Genomic DNA, 25,424 nt, shown 5'->3' on the forward strand with positions numbered 1-25,424 from the left:
AGATGCAGAAAGTGAATCTTAACACACTGTCACTTAATTTACTTGTTTGGTTCGGAATAAAATGGAGAGACAGGCTAAATCTGTGTGGAAAATGGAAGCTTAAAAGAATTCTGTATCATAAGCTTGACATTTTGTGATTTACCATTCTATGAGAAAATCCTATAGGAAAGAGTCAAAGGCTATATTTGGCTATGATCTCTCAATGTCTTCATTTCCCAAGGCAAGTCTCACTTGGAAAATAATGAGGTTCATTGAAATAATTATATAGATCAATTAGACAAACAAAACAATGTCTTTTGTTTAAATTACTGTTTAACAAGTGAGAATTCCAGCTATTACATGTAGGGAAAAGATAAACAGGTTGAGATTTAGGAAATCTAATTTCTTGTTTTTAATGTGTCACCATCTGAATGTGCAACTTGGGGAGTATTTCTTTCGTTCCCTGGGCCACTTTCTTCATATGAAAAATAAAAATAATGAATTCGATAGTCTTTAATAATTCATTCAATTCTCAATGCCTAAGATTTTTAAATTTATTTCTTTATAGATCAAATTATGGCCTCCATGTATTTGAATTCTCAGAATATTCTCATTATAATTTGAAATCCAGGATTATCATTCTGCTTCAATTGAAACATGCTTCAACACTTTCCAAAGACTTCTGATTTTGGAAAGCTTTTAAATTAGACAGAGATCACTGAACTTAGAGAACACAGACTGGTTTTTAGTTCTACCACTTACCAGCCTCACTGTCCTGGACAAGTGAAATAAACCATTCTAAGCCTCAGCTTTTTTATCTATGAATTGAGAATAGTGTATTCATTTCATAGGGTTATTTGACATTGCATATGAAAGAGCACTGCAAATAGTACATGCTCAATATATGATACTTCCTTATAATAGTGAATTTAGGGCAGATTAGAAATGGACAGGCATAGTAACGTGCCATTAACTGACTTAACAAAGTAAACAAATAAATAATAATAATTCTAAATTATCTAATAGGAGAGATGTGAAACTCTCAGAGGAAGAAGTTGACATGTTTCAAATTCCAAATATTTTTTTAATCCATTTTTTAATGCCTCGAAGAGACAGGATGAGAAACCATCTTTTTAAAGCCTTGTTGAAAGATGGATGCTAAAGAAAGATCATGCTAACTACCTCAGTAAGCTTTTACATGGAAGGTAATGTGGAGCCAAAGTCAAGATGAATACTTGAGGCCAGACAGACTTGAATTATATCTTCAGGTCTGCTCCTCACTACCTGTATGTCCTGGGCTACAAGGCTTAACCTCTCCTTGTCTCAATTTTTCTTATCTGTTGGAAGGAAGAAACTTCCAACCATGTATTATATTTTAAAAATATTAAATGAGATAATTTATGTAAAATTCTTTGCACAATGCCTAGCATATATGAAGCAGTGAATATCATTTTTTGATATTACTTATAGTAATAAAGGCTAGCCTTCTCACAGAACTCTATAATTTACAAAATGATTCACATATCTTAAGAGGAAAGTAGGCTTAATTTCCTTAGTCCTTAATTATTTCAGAACTTTAATATTTCTGACACCACAAAAATGGAAATAGAGCTGATAAAGAGCTATTAGAACATTTAGAAGGGCATTAAAATGTTTTTAAGAAGTGTCTTTTCTAACTCTCTAATTAGAATAATATATAATCATCATAGAAAAATATAAAATACAGATAAGAAAAAGATAGTTTCAGCATTACAATAACTTTATAAAATAATACAGTTTTGCTCTATTTACTTTCTGTATTTTTTCATACATACTTTTACATAACTGTACCTATATTTTTCCAAAAAACGTACATGATTTAAAATATAGTAAATAAGCATATTTCTACCAAGTTGAAAGCTTTTGGAGAAATGCTTCTTTAATTCCTGAAGGCAAAAAGGGGTGCCTTATTTAAATGCACTGAAATGATTTATAGCTTTAAAGGGGACTGATTGAGTGCTAGCAGTATATCCATCTTGGTTTCTATATTATCACGTGCATCACTGATGGGCATAGATAAGGCTCTTCACATTTTGTGGCCCTCTTGGTAGCTATGCCTCTACTAGAGTCTACTCAGATTATTCTTACCAGTCTTTCTTCAGAAAATACCATAGCAATATTTTCTGGGGCTCTAAGGGGAGAAATATTATTTACTCCTCACGTATACACTATTATACATTGCAGTAACTCTAGGAAAACAAAATCTAGAGGCATAAGAAGGGGATGGAGAGCATTGGACAAGTAGAGATCTCTTTTGTTGGGGAGGAGGTGTGCTAAGAAAAAGGTAGAAGAAAATGGGTTTGAAGGAGAGAGTATCAGTGAAGGAGAACACTTGTAAGTAAATCTATTTCTGTACGTCAGAATATTACATTTGACACTCATGTTAAAACTGTAATCATGTGTGACACTGTCTCTGTCTAATGCCAAAATTAACTAATTCTGATATGTGTGGAGTGTGTGTGTATGTGTGTGTGTGTTAAATAGCACACAAACAGTCACTTTGGTAAAGAAGTAAAAAAAGATTCATGCTGGGTAGTTAAAAACCATGTAGATAAGTCATAGGCAAACATGTCCTCATTCTTTTTAATAATCCATTGCTTTGGATGGCATACATGCAGCCTCATAGAAAGAACACTATAATAAGAGTCATACTCAAGTGTCATCCATTTTCACAGTCAATAATGATAACCTACTCTTTAAAAATGTTCAGTAAGAATGAAAATAACTGATATTGCCAATTACCTATTTTGTATCTACTTTGTGCCAATTGCTGAGCTAGTAGCCCTCTCACTCTCAGACATCATTTGAATCAGTTATCTTCATTTTACAGTAAACAGTCAAGAGATTCAAAAGTTAGATACATTTTATATAATTATTTTTGCTTTTTATTTCAATGAAAGGCTAGGATTGCAGCCCACTGACTTAAGTTGAAGAGCTTCCTTATCCTTTCTAAGTCTTAGTTATTTCATCTGCTAAATAAGGATGACGACAGTGTCTGACTCAATGTTGATGTAAAGATTAAATGTGTCTGGCACTTGATAAACATTCAAGGAAATATTGACTGTGTTAGTTGTGACATCTAGATATGAAATTGTCTCAATAAATGACAGCACTGCCTTAAGATGATATCCAAAAACTTTGGAGTAATTTTTACTCTTTTCTCTCTTTACATCCACATTAGTCTATCAGCAAGCTCTATGGGATGTGCTTTTGTAATACATCAACCTCCACTGCTACCATCCTCCACTTTTGCTCCTACCATCCTGGTCCAAACCACCATCACTTTTCAGCTGGTTGTTTACAATAACCTCTTAATTAATCTGCCTGCTTCCACTCTTGCTCCTCTGTAACCTATTCTCCATACATAGCCAGAATAATCCACTTGACACTTAAGCCAGAACCTACCATTCTTCCATGGAAAACCTTCCAATGGCTGTACTTGTCACTTGGAATAAAATCATCTCTCTTACAATGATCTACAATGCTCTGTAAGATCTGCCATCAACCAATCCTTATTCATTCCACTCCAGCTACCCTCACCTCCTTTGATCTATTATACCAGCTGTGTTCCCTCCTCAAGGATTTTCCACTTGCTGATCTTCCTATCTGGAACTTTCCTTCCATAGATGTCTTTGTAGCTCCTTCCTAACATTCTTCAAGTTTGGCTTTTGGGTATCCTTCTCAAAAAAGCCTTCTCTGACTACCTTATAGAAAATAATCCTTCTTTCCAGACTCCATGTATCCTTCACCTTGCTTTATTTTCCTCATAGCAGGTATTAATATTTGACATACTACATAATTCCTTTTTAATTTATTTTCTTTCTCTACCTACTACAATGTAAACTCCGTGAAAGTAGAGACTTTATCTGTCTTTGTATTTTGTTTTCTTTTGTTTTGTTTTACTGTTATATTCCACTTCCTAGAGTCTTGGGCATGTGGTAGATAATCAATAAATATTTGGAAATGAACTCATAAATTAATGATTAAATAGAGCATAAAACTACATTCCATCCCATAATCCTTACCCCCCTCATCCTACACACACACAATGGCCAAATTGACATAATTTGTTCCATAGCTTGGTTTTATTTTGATTGATAAGGATACTCATGTTAGCTAAGTAAGTGTAGGAGTGGAAATAGAGAGATTAATAAAAATGTTTTTTAATAACATTGTTTGTTTCCATTTGACCACAAAACAGGTTTAAAGGAGATTTTTTAATAAATTGATTAAATAGAAACAAATCCCAAACAAAATAAAACAGAAACACTCATTGTGAAGTAACACACAGAGTAAGAATTATCTTGGTTTTTATGAGTCTTTTAGCTGATCTTTCTAAAATATAATATTCTAATATCCAACAGCCAACAAATTATCAGAAAAGTGAAATCATGACTTTCATACAAATATAAAATGAGCACTACAAAGGTTTTTTTCAGCCCATTAATTAAAGAGGAAACCAATAAGATGTAATCAGTTTAAAGCAGAATCCAATGTACCACATTTACATTGTTCAATCAGGGGTGTATAATAAATTTACAAAGAAATACAAAACTGGCTTCATATGTAATGTTCAGAGTAATCAACTGAACTTCCACCAGACAACATTTGCATTTCTATAGACAAGAATTATTTGCGTTATCAGTTTTCTACAATGTAAAGAGTTGTAAAATAGCTTAAAGGTAGTAAAAAGCACAAACACTATACAATTATAAAACCCTATATATAATTATTAAAAAAAGAGAGTGCTATAGATAATATATAGATTTTCATTAAGGACACCCAATATCTTTATATTACATTTCAAAGTCTTGTACAATATTTTTTCTTGATTACAGTTAAATTTATTTAGCAGCTATACATCAAAAGAAGTAAAGATGCTTTTTAAATAAATTTATATAAAAGGAAAGTATTTTCTCATTTATTTTTATTTATTTACTGAGTGAAAAGTGCAACTTTCTGTATCTACCGGAGCCCTGAAGAAGCATACTTAAATTGAGAGATTAAAAAGAGTATACTTATGATGGTTATCAAGGTGTGCTAATAAGGGATGGTAAAGCACCCCAAGACTAAGGACAGTAGGAAGCTGTTCCCACAACTAGGCCTAGAGGGCAGGCGAGAGAGTGATCACAGGAACCCAGAGGGTCCACCCCTACCTGTTGTCCAGAAGGTAAAGGAAACAGACCAGGGATGACAGCTGCTCAAGGTGGAGAGAGTAAGAGCAGATGTGAAGGGGTGAAAGGAGTACCCATAGTTAACATTCCAACAGTTTATCAATGTTTTTTCTATGAAAGAGAGCAAACACTTTTTTTGGAGTTACCTGGACAATAAAACACAGAGGAAATAAGTAAAGAGCCTCACAACTTAGTTATTAATTTAATATTAATTGAATAAATAAATGAGTCACATACTGAACCAAGTACTGAGGATAAAAAGATGAACAAGACAGATACAGTCCCACTTCTCTGTGACCTATTTAAAGGGCTTTGAAATGGAAGAGGGGTGAGTTAGACTTAATCTCTATATCAGCAGTGTGCAGAACCAGAACCAATAGTTGTACAAATAGATGTTTTTTATATTTAAGGAAGAGTACTTAGCATTTTTTACTGGCTGAAAAGCAATCAGTTTACTGTATGGTGAGCTCCTTGTGCCTGGATGTCCTCTAGCAAAGCTCCAGTGACCACTTGTCAGAAGGTATTGTGGGGCGCCCCGTGGCCAAATGGTTAAATTAGCACGCTCCACTTTGACGTCCCAGGGTTTCGCTGGTTTGGATGCTGGGCGCGGACATGGCACCGCTCATCAGGCTACGCTGAGGCAGCATCCCACATAGCACAACCAGAGGGACCTACAACTAGAATATACAACTATTTACTGGGGGGCTTTGGGGAGAAGCAAAAGGGAAAAAAAAGAGAAGATTGGCAACAGATGTTAGCTCAGGTGCCAATCTTAAAAAAAAAAAAGAGAGAAGGTATTGAAGAAGGATTTCACCATCCTTGTAAGGATGTGAATTAGGCAGCTTCAAAAGTTCACTCTTTTTATAAAATAAAAAAGTAGCATGTGTCTTCTCCTCTGGCACACCATGAAAGAAAATAGCTTATATTATTGAAACGCTTTGGTCTTATCTGAAAACTCAAAATATAAAGTTCTCATCACTTTGCTATTGAAAATATTGTCTTTACAGGTTAATTCCTCACTTCTGAATTCATCATCAGCTTTGAAATGAAAGAAGACAGAATGAATGTGACTGAATTCATTCTAATGGGACTTACACAGGATCTTCAGATGCAGAAAATCCTATTTTCAGTGTTACTTATCACCTACATTGTCATTGTCATAGGCAACTTGCTCATTGTGGTTACTATAATCTGCAGCCAAACTTTGGACTCCCCAGTGTATTTCTGCCTGGCCTTCCTGTTTTTGATAGATGCATGCTATTTCTCTTCCATAATCTCTAAAATGCTAGCAAATTTGCTCCAGAATTCAAAAGCTGTCTTCTTCCATGGCTGCATGACGCAGCTCTTTATTGAACATTTCTCTGGAGCTTCAGAGTTTATCCTTCTTTGTCGTCATGGCTTATGACCACTATGTGGCCATCTGTCGACCTCTGCACTATTTGATCATCATGAACCACCGCATATACTACCTCCTGGTGGGGGAGTGTTGGGCAGTGGCTTTTCTCTACTATATTGTACAGATTCTATTTCTTTCTTGCTCCCATTCTGTGGCTCCAACATTATAGATCACTTCATGTGTGTCATTCTCCCCCTGATACAACTTGCCTGCGTGGACACTTTCCTTATTTGTCTCTTGGTTGCTGCCAATGATAGGGTAATTCCTGTGAACACTTTTGTAATGTTATTGGTATCCTATGTGGTCATCCTGTGCTCCGTGAGGACTCACAGCTCTGCAGGGAGGAAAAAGACCTCTCTACCTGTGGCTCCCACATCACAGTTGTTGTGTTTTCCTTTGTGCTTTGTATTTTTATGTACCTGTGACCAGTAGCTACCTTTCCCATGGATAAGACCATAGCAGTATTCTATATTCTTGTTACTCCCATGTTAAACCCTGTTAGCTACACAGTAAGGAACAGAGAGGTAAAAAATGCCATTAGAAGCTTGTTAAAAGGCAATATAACTTCAGATAATGAATGACTCAAGATGAACACTTTATTTCTATCATGACCTTTGCATTTTTATGTTTTATTATTTTAAAGCCCTTCCCATACCTCTCACCTGACACTTCCAGCACCTTTGCAAGGTAGGTATTATTATGATTATCCCTACAGATGAAAGAAAATGAAGTTCAAAAAAGCTAAATAACCAGCCCAATGTCAGAGATAGAGCTAGTATTCATTTAAATCCAAATTTGATGCTCTTTCAACCATTTCAAAGGTTATTGGACAAAAGGCAGCATTTACGCCAGAACCTCTCTTGTTTGGTAGCACATTGAAACAGTTTCTTTTCTAATTTCAGAGTCATATCATGTGCCTGCGTATATAAACTTCAGTATTCAGAAAGCCATTCTTTTCACTGGTGTCTAGAACACTGTGGAATATAATTTAGAAAGAAAATACTTGCCAGTACCTCTTGGCACACCCTTAATCTACCTAATATTTAAAATTATATTGGGTATCTTGTTCTGTTGAGCAAAAATTGCTAGTGTTTATAAAAATTAATTGTATTTAAACCTATTGAAATTTTTAATATGTCCTCACATGGTCACAACAGCCTTGTAAAATTGAAATCTAGTGTTCTTATTTTACAGAAAGAATGGGGGTTCAAAAAGTTTAAATAACTAGATCATGGAAGATGTAAGTCAGCCTTGACCCCAAATATTCTTACTCCATATCCTGTGATCTTTTCATTATACAGAATTCCTTGGAGCTAGTATGTGATTATGGCTTGGTATATTAAAATATTTTTTGATTATATACCATAGGAAGAGACAATTTATTAGATTGAAAGTTATTAGTGGCAATAAAATGTAGCTTTTTTCCAAAAGCAAATGGCAAAATACATCTCTAAAATAATTTACTATTAAAAAGATGCCTATATACTAATTTCTTGAATCTAGAACCTTCTCTGAAAACTGCTGTGGGCGATCTTTTATAAGGGGAAAAAAAACATCAAACAGTAATCGTTACTCCATAGTTGACCAAAGAATCTATTTCTCAGCTAAACAACTGACCTAACTTTTAAGACTTTCTTGTGAATTATTTTGGCTGTTTTCAAAAATGAAACCTGCTACCAAAATACAAATGTGTACATATGTCATAGATGTTTCTATAGCTTCCTCTTTTGACAGAAAGATCCAGCCTCCAACCTCATAGATACTGCATGTTTTATTGAAAAAATTGATGAATTCCATCACGTAACAATATTTAGCAAGCGTATTATGGTTATGGAAACATAATGGAGAGTAAGAACACCGGCTTCAGGATCAGGAGACATGGGTTTTATTTCTCACGGTGCCATCATCTCATTCTACGACGTTAAACAATGCTCCCTTTTTCTACAAGTAGTTTACTTAGTTAATTTAGAAGGTGTATCCAAGTTCTGTTATTCTGCTGATGCCAATATTTTTATTACCATAAATATCACTATATTTGCTTCTACTTCAATTAGAAGAAGTAAAATTGGAAGAGTTATGAGAAATTATGTGTCTATAGGCTGGCAATAGACTACAGCCCACCTCCCCAAACTTTTCCACTCCCAGTAAACAATTTAAGAGAAGTCCTTCTGGGATGAAGGATCTTTGGATTGGATTAAGACAAGATGAGCTCTGCTCTTGAGCATTTCGTTACTTTGACAACATGTTCCTCTACCTGTTGAAGTGCATGAAGCTGCCAATAAGAATACTTTGACAGGTACCTGGTTTTTGTGAAATTAGTCCTTGAAACTATCAAACACCAAACCATACCTCAACTAGTTTCTGACCAACTGGGATATGATCCATATATAATTTCTTCTGCCTTCATTCTGGTTTACCCTTCCCATTTGAAAATATATGTTGCTGTCTCTCTAGGGTTTTAAACCACCCTCTCCTTAGATTTGTATTATGGAATCAGATTTTTTTGGAGAGGCCGGCCCTGTGGATGAGTGGTTAATTTTGCGCGCTCTGCTTCAGTGGCCCAGGGTTTTGCCAGGTGAGGCCCTGGGCGCAGACTTAGCACCGCTCATCAAGCCATGCTGAGGCGGAATCCTGCAAAACAGAACCAGAGGGACCTACAACTAGAATATACAACTGTGTAGTGGGGTGCTTTGGGGAGAAGAAGGAAAAGAAAAAGAAGAAACAGCTTTATCCTGGAATAGCCCCAGGAACTTCTCTTTTGAAAGTTCCTTCATGGACAGCCCTTACTGTCTAGACTAAAATCTGCACTTTTTCCATTTTGTAGTACTCTAGGCCTTGGGAAGCTAGACAGGTATTTGGGTTCTAAAGCAATCTTTCCACTCACCATTGTAGCCATAATATTTTCTTCATTATCATGTTAATCTAATTCCACAATTGGCGTAAGAAACAACTACATTGAAGAAGTACTGTAAACGTTAGCCAGTGTGAAGTGCCAAAATTATAGTAGAGTTTGTAACTATCACAATGCACATCTGAAAACAATATTTAAAAACTATGATCATCATGAATGGTAGTTCAATTAAAACAAAACATTATAATGAAAAGTTTGATTCAGATAGTTACCGACCTAAATGTTTAATTTATACAATACCAGATATATAGACTTTATGTTGAGTTCATTTGTTATCAAATATACAAATTTATGTGGTTGAGTTATTTTTCTCTTGTCATGGTGTTTTGTCTTCATGTAGACTTAAGGAAGGTGTTAAAAATTAAAGATGAATGTTATAAAAGTTGTCTTCTGATGTTCACTTAGAATACATGAAATAATTGGGTTGTTAGAAAGATCTGCTAATGACAGTGAAATACTCTAGAGGTCTAGTTAGCCACAGCTAAGAAACTCCACAGGATTTACCTACAAACAGGATATGTGTTAGCACTTATGAGGCTCAAGAGAAAGGCCTTATCCAAAGGATGCCATTTATAAATCAACAAAGAACTTACTGTAGCTGAGCTAGTTGGCATTTTTAATCTTACAGCTTGACTTCTTTCTTGGTGAACTAACAGCTGCCTGGGGGCCTGGCCCTGGAGCTAATTCAGACAAATTCACGGGTGAGATTTTTCTTCCAAGAAATAATATAATTATAGAATCTGAGGTTTAAATGGATCTTACAAATCACATAATCACTTCTCACCCCCACCAATCTGAGTTTTAAATCTCTTCAGCATGTCAAGTATCAAGGATAATAGAATCAATTACCCTGCTACCAATTCATAACTAAAAATGTGTGGGGGTCTGCTTTTTCTTATTAATACATATTTAAATTAGTTAGAATCATATTATCTATTTCAAATTGCTTTAAGATATTTCTCCACTTAATATTACAATGTAAGAATTTTGCTATGTTATTGAACAATTTTAAAAAATATCCCTGTTAAAAACTACACATTATTCAAAGAGATGCCCTATATTTTACTTATCCATTTCTTTAATGTTGGACATTCTATGTAATTTCTAATTTCCCAAAGCTCTTAATAATTGTATCAAACATATTTGTATGTAACGATTTTTAGCTTTTAAAAATATTTTCTTTTGAGGATTACTCATGGACAGATTATTGTGGCGTCAAAGTAAAAAGACAAACTAATTTATCTCTCTCCATAGTTATTTTTAAATCATTTTTATTAACTGTGTCTTATTCTAACGTTCTGTCACTATACTCTTCTGATCTGTTGAGGAGTCCACCTCAGAATAAGGGAATGCAGTGAAGCTGTGCACTTTGTGTTCATGTCTGTGTAAGATCTTCATTTTGGGTAATTAAAAAAATGAAGCTCTTTATTCATTATCTTTGAAAGGAAAAGAAATATTTTTTGCAGAGTACATTTTGTTATATCAATATTTTCTCTTTTATTTCCATTGGGAAATTTATGTCCCCAAATTTCCTCATTCTATTAGCAATGCAATATCCTGTAACCAGAAATGTTGGATGATCGATGTTATGGGAGGATGGGAGGAGAAGACATGAGATTGCATAGGCAGAAACATACAGGAGTGGGAGGATCTCATGGATGGAAGAGCTGCTGCCATTTGGTAATAAAATGTCTGGGGGGATTATGAAGGGCATTTAAAAGGGATACTTTTTATGGCTTTATATGGATGAACATACGTTAATATACATAGTAAGTGTCCAAAAAATATTTGTTTACTGAGTGAACATGTCATAGGTACTTACCATAAGTAATACACTTTATACACTTGTGTGTATGTGTATAGTAATTTATGTGTCTATCGTATCTAGTACACTATTTCTTTCTCTTTTCCACTCAAAATTTCTGCTTTTAAAATTTGAAAATAAGACTTTCCTTTGCTTGATAGATCCTCATGTATTGAACAACCATCCAAAAGTTTTTTTCTGTTAATCTCAGTCTACCGAAGCTATAAATGTACTGATGTGACTATGCTAAATTATATGTGGAGCAGAATTTTGAAGAATAAACACAATAATTATCTTGAAAGTAAAATGACCCAGTAACATACCCTTTCCTAGAAGCATTAACATTTTCATACTTACCCTAAAAAGTGTGTCAGAAACTATTAAACTGAAATGCAGCTTTCTTTCAAAAGTTTATTTACATTTCTCCTAAAGTAGAGAGTAATGATAAACAGAGTGGGAGGATGAGAGCACATGAATACCTGGGTTTGTGGGCTGGAGAAACATGCGTAGTTTTACACACAAAGAAGTGGCGATTCACTAAGTATTTATTCACCACCCAGTAGGAGCCAAATACTGCAGATATTCTGCCAGGCACTATGGTAGGCACAGAGAGGAAACACACATGAATAGCATAGGTTTTATGGTAGGTATCAGGCAGGGTGTGTCAGCAACGACATATATTTTACCTAATCTGTCTTCTTATGACAGATATTTATCGACCCTGTCTTTCTTTCCACACTTAGAGCTGTGGGTCCAAATGTGAACTCTCCTAGAAGAGGGAGGAACTCTTAACTTAGAAAATACATCTGAGAGTTGCAATTTGTAAGCTCGTAGACACAGAGGAGGGCTGAGAAGGATGGGACACTGAAATGACTAAGTAAAGTCACGGAGTTGGAACCCGAAGAGTCCAGATATCATGTATATAGCCCAGTATTTTCTCAGTAAATTACAAATCAAATGCTGCCCTATAGATGATTTATAGGTGACAGATATTAGATATTTGAAGAGATGGAAAATATCATGGAGGAAATAAGAAAGAATTGAAACTATTACTGGGGCAAGGTGTGCCAAGGACCTGCTCCATAGTTACAGTGACTGCTCTGTTTTCGTATTATCAAACTCAGAGTACAATCTCTGCATGATTAATAGGTATCTTTCTTTATCCCTTTATAGGTAATTTAGGCCTCAGCCAGGCATTAATTCCTAAATGGATCACCTCACTCCCAACAACGTGACTGAATTTATTCTCTTGGGACTCACACAGAATCCACACTTGCAGAAAATACTCTTCATTGCCTTTTTGTTCATTTTCTTATTTACTGCGCTGGCCAATATGCTCATTGTCGTTACCATCTCCCTCAGCCCCACACTTTCAGCTCCCATGTACTTCTTTCTTACTTACTTGTCCTTCATAGATGCCTCCTTTACCTCTGTCACCACCCCAAAAATGATCATTGACATGCTGTACCAGAGGAGAACTATCTCCTTGGGTGGCTGCCTGACTCAGATCTTTGTGGAACACTTCCTGGGAGGATCAGAGGTCATCCTCCTCACTGTCATGGCCTATGATCGCTATGTGGCCATCTGCAAGCCCCTGCACTACATGACCATCATGAGACAGGGCCTCTGCTGTCTCCTGGTGTTTGTGACCTGGATTGGGGGAATACTGCATGCCACTGTGCAGGTTATTTTCATGGTCAACCTGTCCTTTTGTGGCCCCAATGTCATCGACCACTTCATGTGTGATTTCTTCCCACTGTTGAAGCTTGCCTGTAGGGACTCCTACAGGCTCATAATTGTGGTAACAGCCAACAGTGGGGCTATGTGCTTGCTCATTTTTTCCATGCTGCTCATCTCCTATATAGTCATCCTGAGCTCCCTGAAATCCCAAGGTTCCAAAGGACGACGCAGAGCCCTCTCTACATGTGGCTCCCACTTTACTGTAGTTGCACTCTATTTTGTGCCTTGCATATTCACCTATGTGCGTCCTTTGGCCACCTACCCTATGGACAAGTTGGTGGCTGTGTTCTTTGCAATCTTCACTCCCATGTTAAATCCTATCATTTACACAGTGAGAAATACAGAGGTGAAAAATGCCCTGAGAAGTTTGTTGAAGATGAGAGTAACTTAGGCTGTTCATAACACAAAGAAAGTGGTGATATATATATATATATATAGGGACGATTATATGTGTTGTAAACTGTTAAAGAAAGTTAACAAATTCTGCAGATCACTGACAGAAAAAAAAACCCTACATGCTAACATTTATTGAATACTTAACAGTGGTTAAGCTCTTTCATACATTCTTTTGATAGCTTTTAATGTACTTTACCAAGGCTTCAAAGGTCATGTGCATAGATTCAGGATATGCGATGGAAAGAACAACTATTGATCCCTAGTTTGACGATTCTAGAGTGTATTTTTCTCGAATCCCACTGCTACTTTACTAAATTTTTCATACATATGTTACTTGGATGAAATCAGCTTTTTCATAGAACCATGATCTCAGAACTTCTTTTGCTTTTGCTTTGTCTGTTGTAAAGGAAAAAAGAGGATGGAAATTCTTAGCTGGATGTAGAAGGGACAGATGGGGAGTGAAAAAATTCACTACAGATTTTTTACTTTTGGCACTATGAATTTACAAAAAGCAAAAAATACAGATACAAAAGGAAGAATGAATAATTTAAAACCAAACTTTATGGGGTTTTTTGGCACAAGAAATAAGCCAGAAATATTGAAATTACTCTTAATTTTGTCTTATTTTCATAAATATCCTTATGGCTCACAGTTTTTCTTGAATATAAAGGAAGTTTTTTCTTTTTCCTTACCAAGACTTAAGGAACCATTTGAAACAATAAAGATAAACATTCTTCTATTTAAACTCAACATAAAGGCATATACTTAAGTTCCAAAGGTATTGCTCTGTAGATGTGATATGTATATTTACACTAAAGGAACACTGTATTATCTATCAGGCATATTCACTTAAGTTAGTTGATTTTTCATGTATTAAATTGGTAGTTCCAATATTACTGTCACCATTTTACAGAGAAGTTGATGCCAAGAAAAGTTTACTAATTTACTTGCCTCAGGTCACATATCTAATGTTTCAGCTACAAAATTTGAATCCAGGTCTTTCAGATCTCAGTCCTACTTTCTTTGAAATAAAACTCAGTTGTCCATGTTTACGTCTATAGATAAGAAACTTTTCTTCAGTCTTAATGATTCACGTTGTCCTTCAATAAAGATTGTGTCAAATTTGTTGTAGCCTTGTCTCACATGTAGCCATATATTTAAGCAATTATACTCCTCTATGGACAAGGAAAATCAGATCTTTCTATATTAGTACATAACACTATAAATCAAAGCTTCTCCAACTATACCACATCAACTTGTGTTACTTCTCACAAAATTCCCTTTCTCAAACTGTGGTCCTCTAGAGCTATTTTTTATTTTGACCATACAGTAATGCCAGAGCATGGTACACTGTTCTTTTGGGTGACTAGGTGTTCTAGCGTATGCATGGCTCTACAAAATTCGTAAGAAATAGGACCTTTTCCCACAGATTCTACGCTTGAAAGACCATATAAACAGAACTTAGTACATTAAAAAGGATCAAGTTTACAATTGCTGGTGAGAATCAAACATTTCAGCAGAATCTGGATTAAATGATGTGGTTCATTTTGACTGTCACATAGGAGATGAGAGAAAGCCAGTGGTAAGGAGAGGAAAAAGTATTGAGCAAATATTGTTTCTACTCTAAGACAAAAGAGGGAAAATAAGGCCAACGATTGTGTCTTATAGGTAACACCAAGTGCTCAGGGGAGGGGTGATAAGATTAATGAAACACAAATTATAAATTGTCAACAGCAATCTTGGAAGCTGTGAGAACTGAAGGAGGAAATGCAAGTCAGTATGACATTCTCAGTAGATGGAAACCTCTGGTTTGTGAATAATTTTAAGTCATGTTAAGATGTCCCTTTTTATTCATCATCAAGAATCTCTCATGAGGTCCAACTGCCATCTGATTTTTTCTGATACTTAAAACAACATATAAGGAAGTAAGTATATCTTCCACAAACAATTAATAAGGTAAATAATATTTGGATCTGTTGTATAAGGATGCTTTGGTTTATATGGACTTTTAATTCAGTGAAAATAGGCATTAAGTGAGGAGAGATCAATAATCCGTGTTTAATGCCAACCATAAGGCACAAGTTTTGATAGGTTCTTTACATACTTTAACTCTTTTAGTGTAGCAACAAGTTTTATTAGTCTTTATTCCATTTTATACAAGCAGAAAATGAGGCTCAGTGAAGTTAAGCAACAATATCAAGTCTTTTAGACTCTGTCATCTCTACTCTTCCCACTTCACAATACTGCTTGCCAGCATGATGTCAAAATTTCAACACACAGAACTGATCATTGGTTGCATTGTCAAGATTGCCCTTGAGGCATTCATCCCTTATTTTGGGGCATCACTTTCTTCCCTTGGCTGTCCCTTGACCTCCTTCTCCTAGGTCACGTGCATTCTCTTGATTCCTCATGTGTTAGAGAAAAGCCATCTGATGATCTTGTAGGGGAGTAAGACATTTCCTCTACCCAAAATGGGTTCATCTGGCTGGAGAATGAAGTTAATTCACATGAGACAGAATAGCAGGAGAAAACTAAACAAAGCTTTATAACATGTATACATGGGAGAAGTCAGGCAAGCTGAGCAACTCACCAAAATGGCTGAAGTCCCCATGTAAATATCATCTCGGCTAAAGACAAAGGAGGATGTTGGGGGTGGAGAGGGGGTCAATCATGGGAGATTACCACACAAGTACAGTAAACAAATGCAGATTTAAGTCTTTGCCTTTGGCATTGATTAAGAGCTTCTAGAGAGAAGGTCATCCCCTTTCTTCTCCCTGGTACTAGAGGGAGGCACCTTTACAGATAGAGATTTCCTTTACAATGTAAATGTCTCCTAACAAAGGGCCAGCAAGTTCCACCCCTCAGAGCCTCCTTCCCTGTCCCAGTTTATCAAAAGCAATCAGCCCAATAATCCTCATACCAAAGAGACATATCTTGGCGTGGCCAAGACCAGTTCCCCACAATCTCGTTTCTATAGGTGTATGTCCCTACATGGGCCTCGTGGAAAGTGAGATGTAATGGGCTCAAGAAATAAAAGTCAAAGGAGAAATTTCAAAGAAAGTGACACAGGTGAGAGACATGTTTGGAGGAAGAATAAGGAACTCGATCATTGAGGAGACTGATACTCTGGGCATGAGGGTAGCACTTTGAAGAGCTAAATGTTGTTTCTATAGGACTTTTCCCATTATTATCTCATAGTGCTAATATTTATTACTTGAAAACTGGATCCATTGTCATTTAAGTTCAGCAAATTTTGACTTAGTTCATTTATCAAAATATATTGTTCAGTGCCAACAGTGTGCTGGAGAGTTCTGGGGGCTGTTGAATACCACAGACAAGAACTGTGTTTGTATGTGATGCAGGGTCGGTGAGCCGAGGAGTCGAAAGAAAGATTTCTTGGACTCTCAAGATCTGGCAGTAGTGCTATTTTATTTAGAGAATAGTGTGGAATAGCATGGGGACAGGACCCATGGGCAGTCAGAGCTGCTTCGTGGGGACAGGGCCCACAGGCAGGAGGAGGTGCTGCTGCAGCAGCTTCTGCTGCAAACATGGGTGGAGAGTAAGGCTAAATTTAAGGCATAGTGAGCCATCTCTTTACAAAACAAAGGAAAGAACATGTAAAAAAATTAAAATGGTATCAGTGCAGGTGGGGTCTGGCCATTGGGTGGTCCCACAACTTTTAGATAAGAATCAAATCAGATTAAGTAAAGGCCAGAAGCCACCACCCTAAATCAGTTACATGAGGTTGCCAGACAGTAACCAACTTAAGTTCTTGCCTTCCCCATTAAGAGTTTCTAGAGATAAGGCCATCCCCCTTCTTCCTGGCACAGAGAGGAAGGCATCTTTACAGATGGAGGTTTCCCTTACAAATGTAAATGTTTCTCAGCAAAGGGCAATCAAACTCCAGTCCTCGGAGCCTGCTTCTCATCTGCTGTTTTAAAATTAACCAGCCTAAAATCCTCATCAATATGGATCTTAAATTCAGGGCGGAATAGAGGGATAATAAACAAGTTAACACATAAATAAAAATGTAATTGTGTTAGTAATAAGTTTGCTGAAAAACATTGTATTGAGAGGGTGACTCAGAGGAGAAAAATTAGATATAGATTTGTGTAGTTGGAAGCACAGCTAGAATTTTAGTTAAGATCAAGATTAAAAAAACACATTATTTCTCCCCTTTCTTTTGTAAGTAAGTTTCTTTAACACATGCATTTGCAACGGGGATGTTATCTCCCCAAAGGTAGGTAAAAATGATTTCTATGGAGACGAAAATATCTTACTGCTTTTACATATAAAGCATAGATATACATAAAGTACATAAATAGTATATCTGTGATGCTAAGATTGTAGGGGGGTTGTTAGGGAAAGAGTATCTAAAAAGGTGCCTTAGGCGGGCAATACTGAAAAAAAAGGTGGAGGAGCACTGCCTAACCCACAGTTAGGTAAGGACATGGAGTAATGTTAGAATGTTAGTAAAGATAATCCAAGTGCAGAGATTGGTGCATCACCTGTGAGGATGATATTTAGTAAAGCTGAGAGACTCTTCTTTCTCACGAAACTTCCCAGGGTATGTGGGCAAATGTTAATGACCAGGTGTAATCTGTGAAGTATATTGTAAATGTAGCATATTGATATTTTTTTACTATTGAAAGTGGAAAAAGAATAAATACTGTAACCCCAAATATTTCTAAATTGAAAACATGTCATTTGGGAATACAAGTTGTTATGGGGTGAGACAGAATTTAGTTCTTATTTTTTCTGGCTGAGGTACCTTTTTTAATCCTTAATACTTGCAACTGTACTTCAACTAGATATGACATAATTTTAATAATACTCTTAAAAGATGAAAGAGCACCAAATTAGGTGATAGAAAAATTCAGTCTTGATACGTGCTATGTGGTCAAGAATAAATCCTATTGACTTTTCTTCATTTACATTAATGGGCAGATGGATCATTGTATGGCCATTCTGTTATTGAAGAAGAGATCTTAGTTGTGGAGCAAATAATTGAATGGTTAATACAGCGATCTGATTTTGTGTTTGTGGAGCATGAGCTTGACCTGGCTCCAGTGAAGTTCCGCCCCTGGGAAAAGCAGATCATTGCAGAGGTGGTTGGGAATTCACTGGTATGGTGATTAGCTCTTCAGTCAGTAGAAACATAGCCTCAAAGGAATACAATTAGAGTGATGCAAGTGTGCACACTTTGAAATTCTATGCCCTTTGAAAGTGCACTCTGCCCTCTCTAGGCCCAGGGCTACTACCCAAAGGAAAACGTCTTATTAATGACGTTTCTTCTAAGATGTGGATTGGATACTGTTTACAAATTAAGCTCAAAATGTAGCCAAATGGCAGACATACTTCCACAAATTATTTTGTAAACAGTTTACCTGGCTGTGTTTTGAGGCAGCATTTTTCTATTTAGATGAAATTCAAATTCCTCTGCCAACCACAAGGGTTGTTTTCTATTTAAGTCGTTGGACACTTAGAGCATATATTTCAAATCTTTCTTTAAAATTATTAGAAACTCTGATTCTATCAAAATAACTTCCCTTTTTTATTGTGGTAATGTTGGTTCATAGCATGTTAATTTCAGGTGTAAATCATTATATTTAGATTTCTGTGTAGATTGCATCATGTTCACTACCCAAATACTTATAATCCATCACCACACACATGTGCCTAATTGCCCCTTTCACCCTCTCCCCTCCCCCCTTTCCCTCTAGTAACCACCAATCCAATCTCCGTTTCTATATATTCATTTGTTGCTGTTTTTCTCTTTTACGTATGAGTGAGATCATATGGTATTTGACATTCTCCCTCTGACTTATTTCACTTTGCATAATACTCTGAAGTTCCATCCATATTGTCACAAATGATTCGATTTCATAATTTCTTATGACTGAGGAGTATTCTATTGTGGATATATACCACATCTTCTTTATTGATTCGTCCCTTGGTGGGCACCTAGTTTGCTTCCAAGTCTTGGCTATTGTGACTAATGCTGCAATGAACATAGGGGTGAATGTATCTTTACAGATTTGTGTTGTCATGTTCTTTGGATGAATACCCAGCAGTGGAATAGCTAGATCATATGGTAGTTCTATTAATTTTTGGAGGAATCTCTGTATTGTTTTCCATAGTTGCTGCACCAGTTTGCACTCCTAGCAACAGTATATGAGAGTTCCCTTCTCTCCACATCTTCTCCAACACTTGTTCTTTCCTGTTGTGTTAATTACAGCCATTCTGAGGGGAGTGAGGTGATATCTCATTGCAATTTTGATTTGCATTTCCCTCATAGCTAATGATGTTGAACATCTTTTCATGCGAATGTTGGTCACCTGTATATCTTCTTTGGAGAAATCTCTGTTCAGATCTTTTGCCCACGTTTTAATGGGATTATTAGTATTTTTGTTGTTGAGATGTATAAGGTCTCTGTATATTTTGGATATTATCCCCTTATCATGTATATGGCTTGCAAATATCTTCTCCCAGTTGTTAGGCTGTCTTTTCATTTTGTTGATGGTTTCCTTTGCTGTGCAGAAGCTTTTTAGTTTGATGTAGTCCCATTTGATTATGTTTTCTATTGTTTCCCTTTCACAGTCAGACATGGTACTTGAAAATCTGCCGCTAAGACTAATGTCAAAGAACATACTGCCTATGTTTTCTTCTAGGAATTTCATGGTTTCAGGTCTAACATTCAAGTCTTTATTCCATTTTGAGTTAATTTTTGTGCATGGTGTAAGATAATGGTCTACTTTCATTCTTTTTCATCTGGCTGTCTGGTTTTCCCAACACCATTTACTGAAGATTTTCCTTTCTCCATTGTGTGCTCTTGGATCCCTTGTAGAAAATTAGCTGTCCATAGATGTACGAGTTTATTTGTGAGCTCTCAATTCTGTTCCATTGATCTATGTGTCTGTTTTTCTGCCAGAACTAGGCTGGTTTTATTACTATGGTTTTATAGTATATGTTGAAATCAGGGAGAGTGATATCTCCAAATTTGTTCTTTTTTTCTCAAGATTCCTTTGACTATTTGGAGTCTTTTGTTGTTCCATACAAATTTTAGGATTCTTTGTTCTATTTCTGAGAAAAATATTGTTGGAACTTTGAAAGGAATTTATTGAATCTGTAGGGTGCTTTAGGAAGTATGGGCATTTTAACCATGTTAATACTTTCAATCCAGGAGCATGGAGTATCTTTCCATTTCTTGATGTCTTCCCTAATTTGTTTAAAAAATGTTTTATAGTTTTCAGTGTACAGATCTTTCACCTTTTTGGTTAAGCTTATTCCTAGATATTTTATTATTTTTGTTCCAACTGTAAATGTGATTGTATTCTTAATTTCTCTTTCTGCTACTTCATTGTTAGTGAACACAACTCATTTTTATATGTTGATTTTGTATCCTGCGGCTTGACTATATTCATTTATTATTTCCAAAACGTTTTTAGAAGATTCTGTAGGGTTTTCTATCTATAAAATCATGTCATCTGCAAATAGTGATCGTTTCACTTCTTCCTTTTCAGTTTGGATTCCTTTTATTTCTTTTTCTTGCCTGGTTGCTGTGGCTAAGACTTCCAATACTATGTTAAATAAGAGTGGTGAAGTGGATATCCTTGTCTGGTTCCTGTTCTTAGAGGGATGGCTTTCTGTGAGACTAAGGACACCAAGATGACCCTGAAAATCAGAGTTGAGTATTTTTTCCCTTTTTATTGTAGAGGTTGTGGTAAAGCAGGGTGAACTTCAGTGTGCTGACTATCCTTTTTAGGATGCTGTCCAATGTAGATTTTCTTAATGAGCTTGTTGCAGCAGAGAGGATGATTTCAGATAATCAGAAGTTTTACTTATAGTGGCATTTCTATTGAGTCCACATATATCAGAGGCTGTTAACCTTTCATGTAGCAGATCCTGATTATTCAGCATCCTCTATGACAAATTTACTTTTTCCTCTCACTGAAACTATAATAAGCACCAGTGTTAGTTCAGCAAAACAAGAGCCGTATAAAAGAGTAAATTATAAACTTGAGTCTTCAATAATAAGAACCATTAGATTTAACAGATCATCTTGGAATTTATTTAAATCCTCTCAAAATTATAAAAGTATAACTAGACTTTTTAATGTTGATATAAGAAACAAATCCAGATATAGCTGTAAAAAGAGATACAGACACTGGTATAAATGTAGATGCAGATGCAGAGGTGTTTTCTGTTTCCTTATATCAAATATCTCCTCCTGGAGGAGAGGGGGCAGTGTATCTGTCTAGTCATGTTTATTTTTTTATGACAATTGATGGTTTATACTGCTTTGAGAATAGCATCTATGTCTATATTTACTAAAGTAATTGAGGAAACAATGTGGTAAGTTACATGAGTTTATTGAATTCCAGTAAACGATTGTGTTTATATTTCATTTCATTTCATTCATTATGTAGTCTTCATAAACGTATTACCAAATAAGGAGTTTTTAAATTAACTTTAATTACAGAACTGATACTGAAACATAAACTCTTTAATAAAAATACTGTATACCTCTAAAAGCCCCTTTGGCCATCACCCCCTTTATTTCTCAGAAGTAAATCTTTCCTTCCACACATTCTCCAATTAATTTATGAGCACAAATGTTCTCATAGAAACTACACAGTAGTCTGTGGTTGTGATTTATTTTAACATACAAGTTATCATACTGATTACCTTTGTGTACTTTATTATATTTTCCACTCAAAAATATATCTTAGTGATTTGTATCATAGTAAATATGCCACAAGGATCCAAAATTTAAATTTCTACCTTGTTTTCCATAATAAGAACGTACCACATCTTATTTCCATTCTACTGTCAGATAGATCATTTCCATTTTCCAAATTTGAAAATCTGCTATGAATATATTTTTCTATGTTTTCTGGAGTATTTTCACTGGGCCACTCACCAAAGTGTTATATAAACAGCCTTTTTAACTTTATTTTTATGAAGTTGATGAGTAGGAGTAGTATCTCATTGTTGTTCAAGCTTTATTTCCCTGATTCTAATGAGGTTGGGCGTTTTTATATATGATATTGGCTAGTAGTAATTTCCTTTCTGTGTATTGACTAGTCAAATGTTTTCTTTTTTAGAAAATTGTGTTGCTTATCTTTAAATTATTGCTTTGTAGGATTTATATTTACACTCATTTTGTCACTTTTTTAAATATTTTGTTCAAGGTGGGCACAAAGGGTGAAGTGGTGCACCTATAATATGACTGACAAATAATAACGTACAGCTGAAATTTCACAATGTTGTAAACTATCATAATCTCAATAAAAAGTAAAAAAACACTTTGTTCATATAGAATTTTTTCATACAGAAAGTATAAATATATATTTTATGAATTTGCTTTCTGTAATTTGCTTAAAACAAATCCCTATTCTATGAAATAAATCCATTATAATTATTTCTCAAATATTTTTCCTAGTTTTATTTGACAAATTTATATCTTTCAATCATCTGGAATATAATTTTTATGCCTTGTGAGGTATTTTTTCCTCCAGAGGGAGATTCAAAGTCCTAACATCAGTTACTGAAAAGTTCATTATTTCACATCAATTTTAAATTTCAATTCAAACATAGAATAAATTCCAATATTTTCTGTGTTTATTTATTGGCTGTCCTATTGTCTAGCTATCTGCTTTCATCAATTCTTTAATTGTCATAGTTTTCTAATATACTTCCATTCTGAAAGGTATGTCTATGTTCTTCATTCTTTCTTTTAAAAAGTTAGCTTAACTACTGTAGATATTAACTGTTTCTGAATTTTGGAATCAGATTTTCAAGTTTCATGGAAGTTTTTGTCAGAATGTTTGTTTTAATTATTGAATGCATTGATTAATTTGGGAAGAATTGACATCTTTTCTATATTGATCCCCCCAGCCATTAACATGGTATATCTTTTTACTTGTTTCAATATTTTTATATTTTTTAACACCATTCTATATTCAAGGAGGGAATTTTATCTGTAAGGACAAATAACCACAGTTAAAAGAATCTTTAACATTTTATTTTAAACAAATCACACTGCAGCTCAGAACCATTGCAATTGGAGTTTTGCTTGTGTGACAGTGATATTGCCAGAGATTTTGCAAAAAATCAGACCACAGGGTGTTAACTTGGGATTCATGGATTCAAGTTCAATCGAAAGTCCACGAACCTCTTAAAATCCTATTAAAAATATCTTTATATGTCAAATGTGCATTTTCCTAACACAATGTCACAGGAACTCAGAGGGAATAATGGACAGTGTTCAATTGCTGTTATAGCTCTTCACAATTAGGCTGACATATTTTATCAATGTGTTGGGTTAATCTTTTTATAAAAATGAACCTCGAGTTTAGCTGTTTGTGACACATTTTAGATGAGTTTGGAGAAAGGAAGTAAGAGATGTAATATAATATTTTACACCAAAGAAATATTTTCTTTTTAACTAAAATATTATAAGGATTGGTCCCAGGAGCCTGTAATGAGCCTGGCAAAGAAAGTTAGTGGCTCAATTCAAAGAGATACAAGATAGTGGAACAGATCTAGTGAAGAAGAGTGTCTGGATGCAGTTTGCCCCTCAAGTGTGCTGCCATAAAAGAAAGTGTCAGAAAATGTGACCAAAGGATAAAAATGATGAGAACTCCTTGCTTAGACTGGGAAGTGAACTGTACTCTACCCGTAGGTAGAGATTGTATGTATTTTGTACACTGCTATACTGTTAGTACCAATTATAGGGGTTGTATCATAATAAACCATCAACATATTTTCATTGAATAAATAAATGACTTTTAAAATAAATCAATAATTTTAAAAAGCTCAGTGTTTTCGAGTATATTAACTTCCCTCTCTATATGATCAAACTCACAGAAGCAATAGGACAGAAAAACATCACAGAATTTATCCTCCTGGGACTTTTTAGCTATGAGGATGTGAAGGTTGCCTGCTTTGTCCTGTTCTCGCTTTGCTATATTGCAGTTCTCTCAGGAAACCTGCTCATTCTTCTTACCATCAGGAGCAGCCACCTCAGTGAGTAGCCTACATGCTTTCATGGATGTCTGCTTCAGCTCCACAGTGGCCCCCAAACTGATCACAGACTTACTGGCCCAGTAAAAGACAATCTCCTACAATGGCTACATACCCCAGATGTTTTATGCTCACTTCTTTGGTGCCACTGAGACCTTCATCTTGGTGGCCATGGCCTATGACCACTTTGCAGCCATCTGCAGGCCCCTTCACTACATAGTCATCATGAGCAGACAAGTGTGCTATGTCCTTGTGATGGCCTCTATTATGGGAGCATTTATCCATTCAATCCTGCATGTATTGATTATTATTGAACTTCCCTTCTGTGGTCCCAATCAGATAGACCACTATTTCTGTGATGTACTCCCCTTGCTGAAGCTGGCCTGCATGGACACCAGCTTATTGGTCATTGTGACCATTACCACCACAGGAGTGATGTCCATTTTGACCTTTGTTGCCTTGGTAATTTCTTACATCATCGTCCTGTCAACCCTGAGGACTCATTTATCCGAGGGCCACTGCAAAGCCCTCTCCACTTGCAGCTCACACATCACTGCTGTGTTCACGTTCTTCTTGCCCCTCCTCTTCACCTATGTCCCCACTGTTGATTCTCTCAGTGATGATAAGCTTTTTGCCCTATTTTACACCGTGATTGCACCCATATTCAACCCTCTCATCTACACACTGAGAAACACAGACATGAAGAACACCATGAGGAAAGTGTGCTGAGATACATTGTTTCAAGGGAAATGAAGACACTGGTGTTCAAACCTTTGGCAGATCCTGTTCTATCTACAGAATCATTAATGCCAACAGATGCACAGATACAGAGATGTGGTGGGCTGTCATGAAAATTTGCAAGCCCTGAAGAGATAAGGACCGTCAGCCATTCTCTTTCTGTTACTTTTCTGAGACTGTATAGAAGAGAGGTGGACCAGATGATCTCCAGATCTCTTC

At 35.7% G+C, this 25,424-nt stretch overlaps 1 protein-coding gene and 1 pseudogene across 1 annotated transcript; one reads left to right on the plus strand and one right to left on the minus strand.

The window, feature by feature from the left end:
• The window catches only part of LOC124232696 (olfactory receptor 4S2-like), a 101,419-nt pseudogene that overhangs the window by 69,986 nt on the left and 6,009 nt on the right, over positions 1 to 25,424 (minus strand).
• Positions 12,511 to 13,434, plus strand: LOC124232699 (olfactory receptor 140-like). Its single transcript, XM_046649638.1, has one exon. The coding sequence runs from the start codon at positions 12,511 to 12,513 to the stop codon at positions 13,432 to 13,434; it is 924 nt and encodes a 307-aa protein (XP_046505594.1).

Source organism: Equus quagga, unplaced genomic scaffold, assembly GCF_021613505.1.
Source record: "Equus quagga isolate Etosha38 unplaced genomic scaffold, UCLA_HA_Equagga_1.0 1080_RagTag, whole genome shotgun sequence".
In the NCBI taxonomy this organism is placed as follows: domain Eukaryota; kingdom Metazoa; phylum Chordata; class Mammalia; order Perissodactyla; family Equidae; genus Equus; species Equus quagga.

Excerpts from the sequence above, each read along its gene's own strand:
- LOC124232699 (XM_046649638.1), top strand. The coding sequence starts at position 12,511 with ATGGATCACCTCACTCCCAACAACGTGACTGAATTTATTCTCTTGGGA.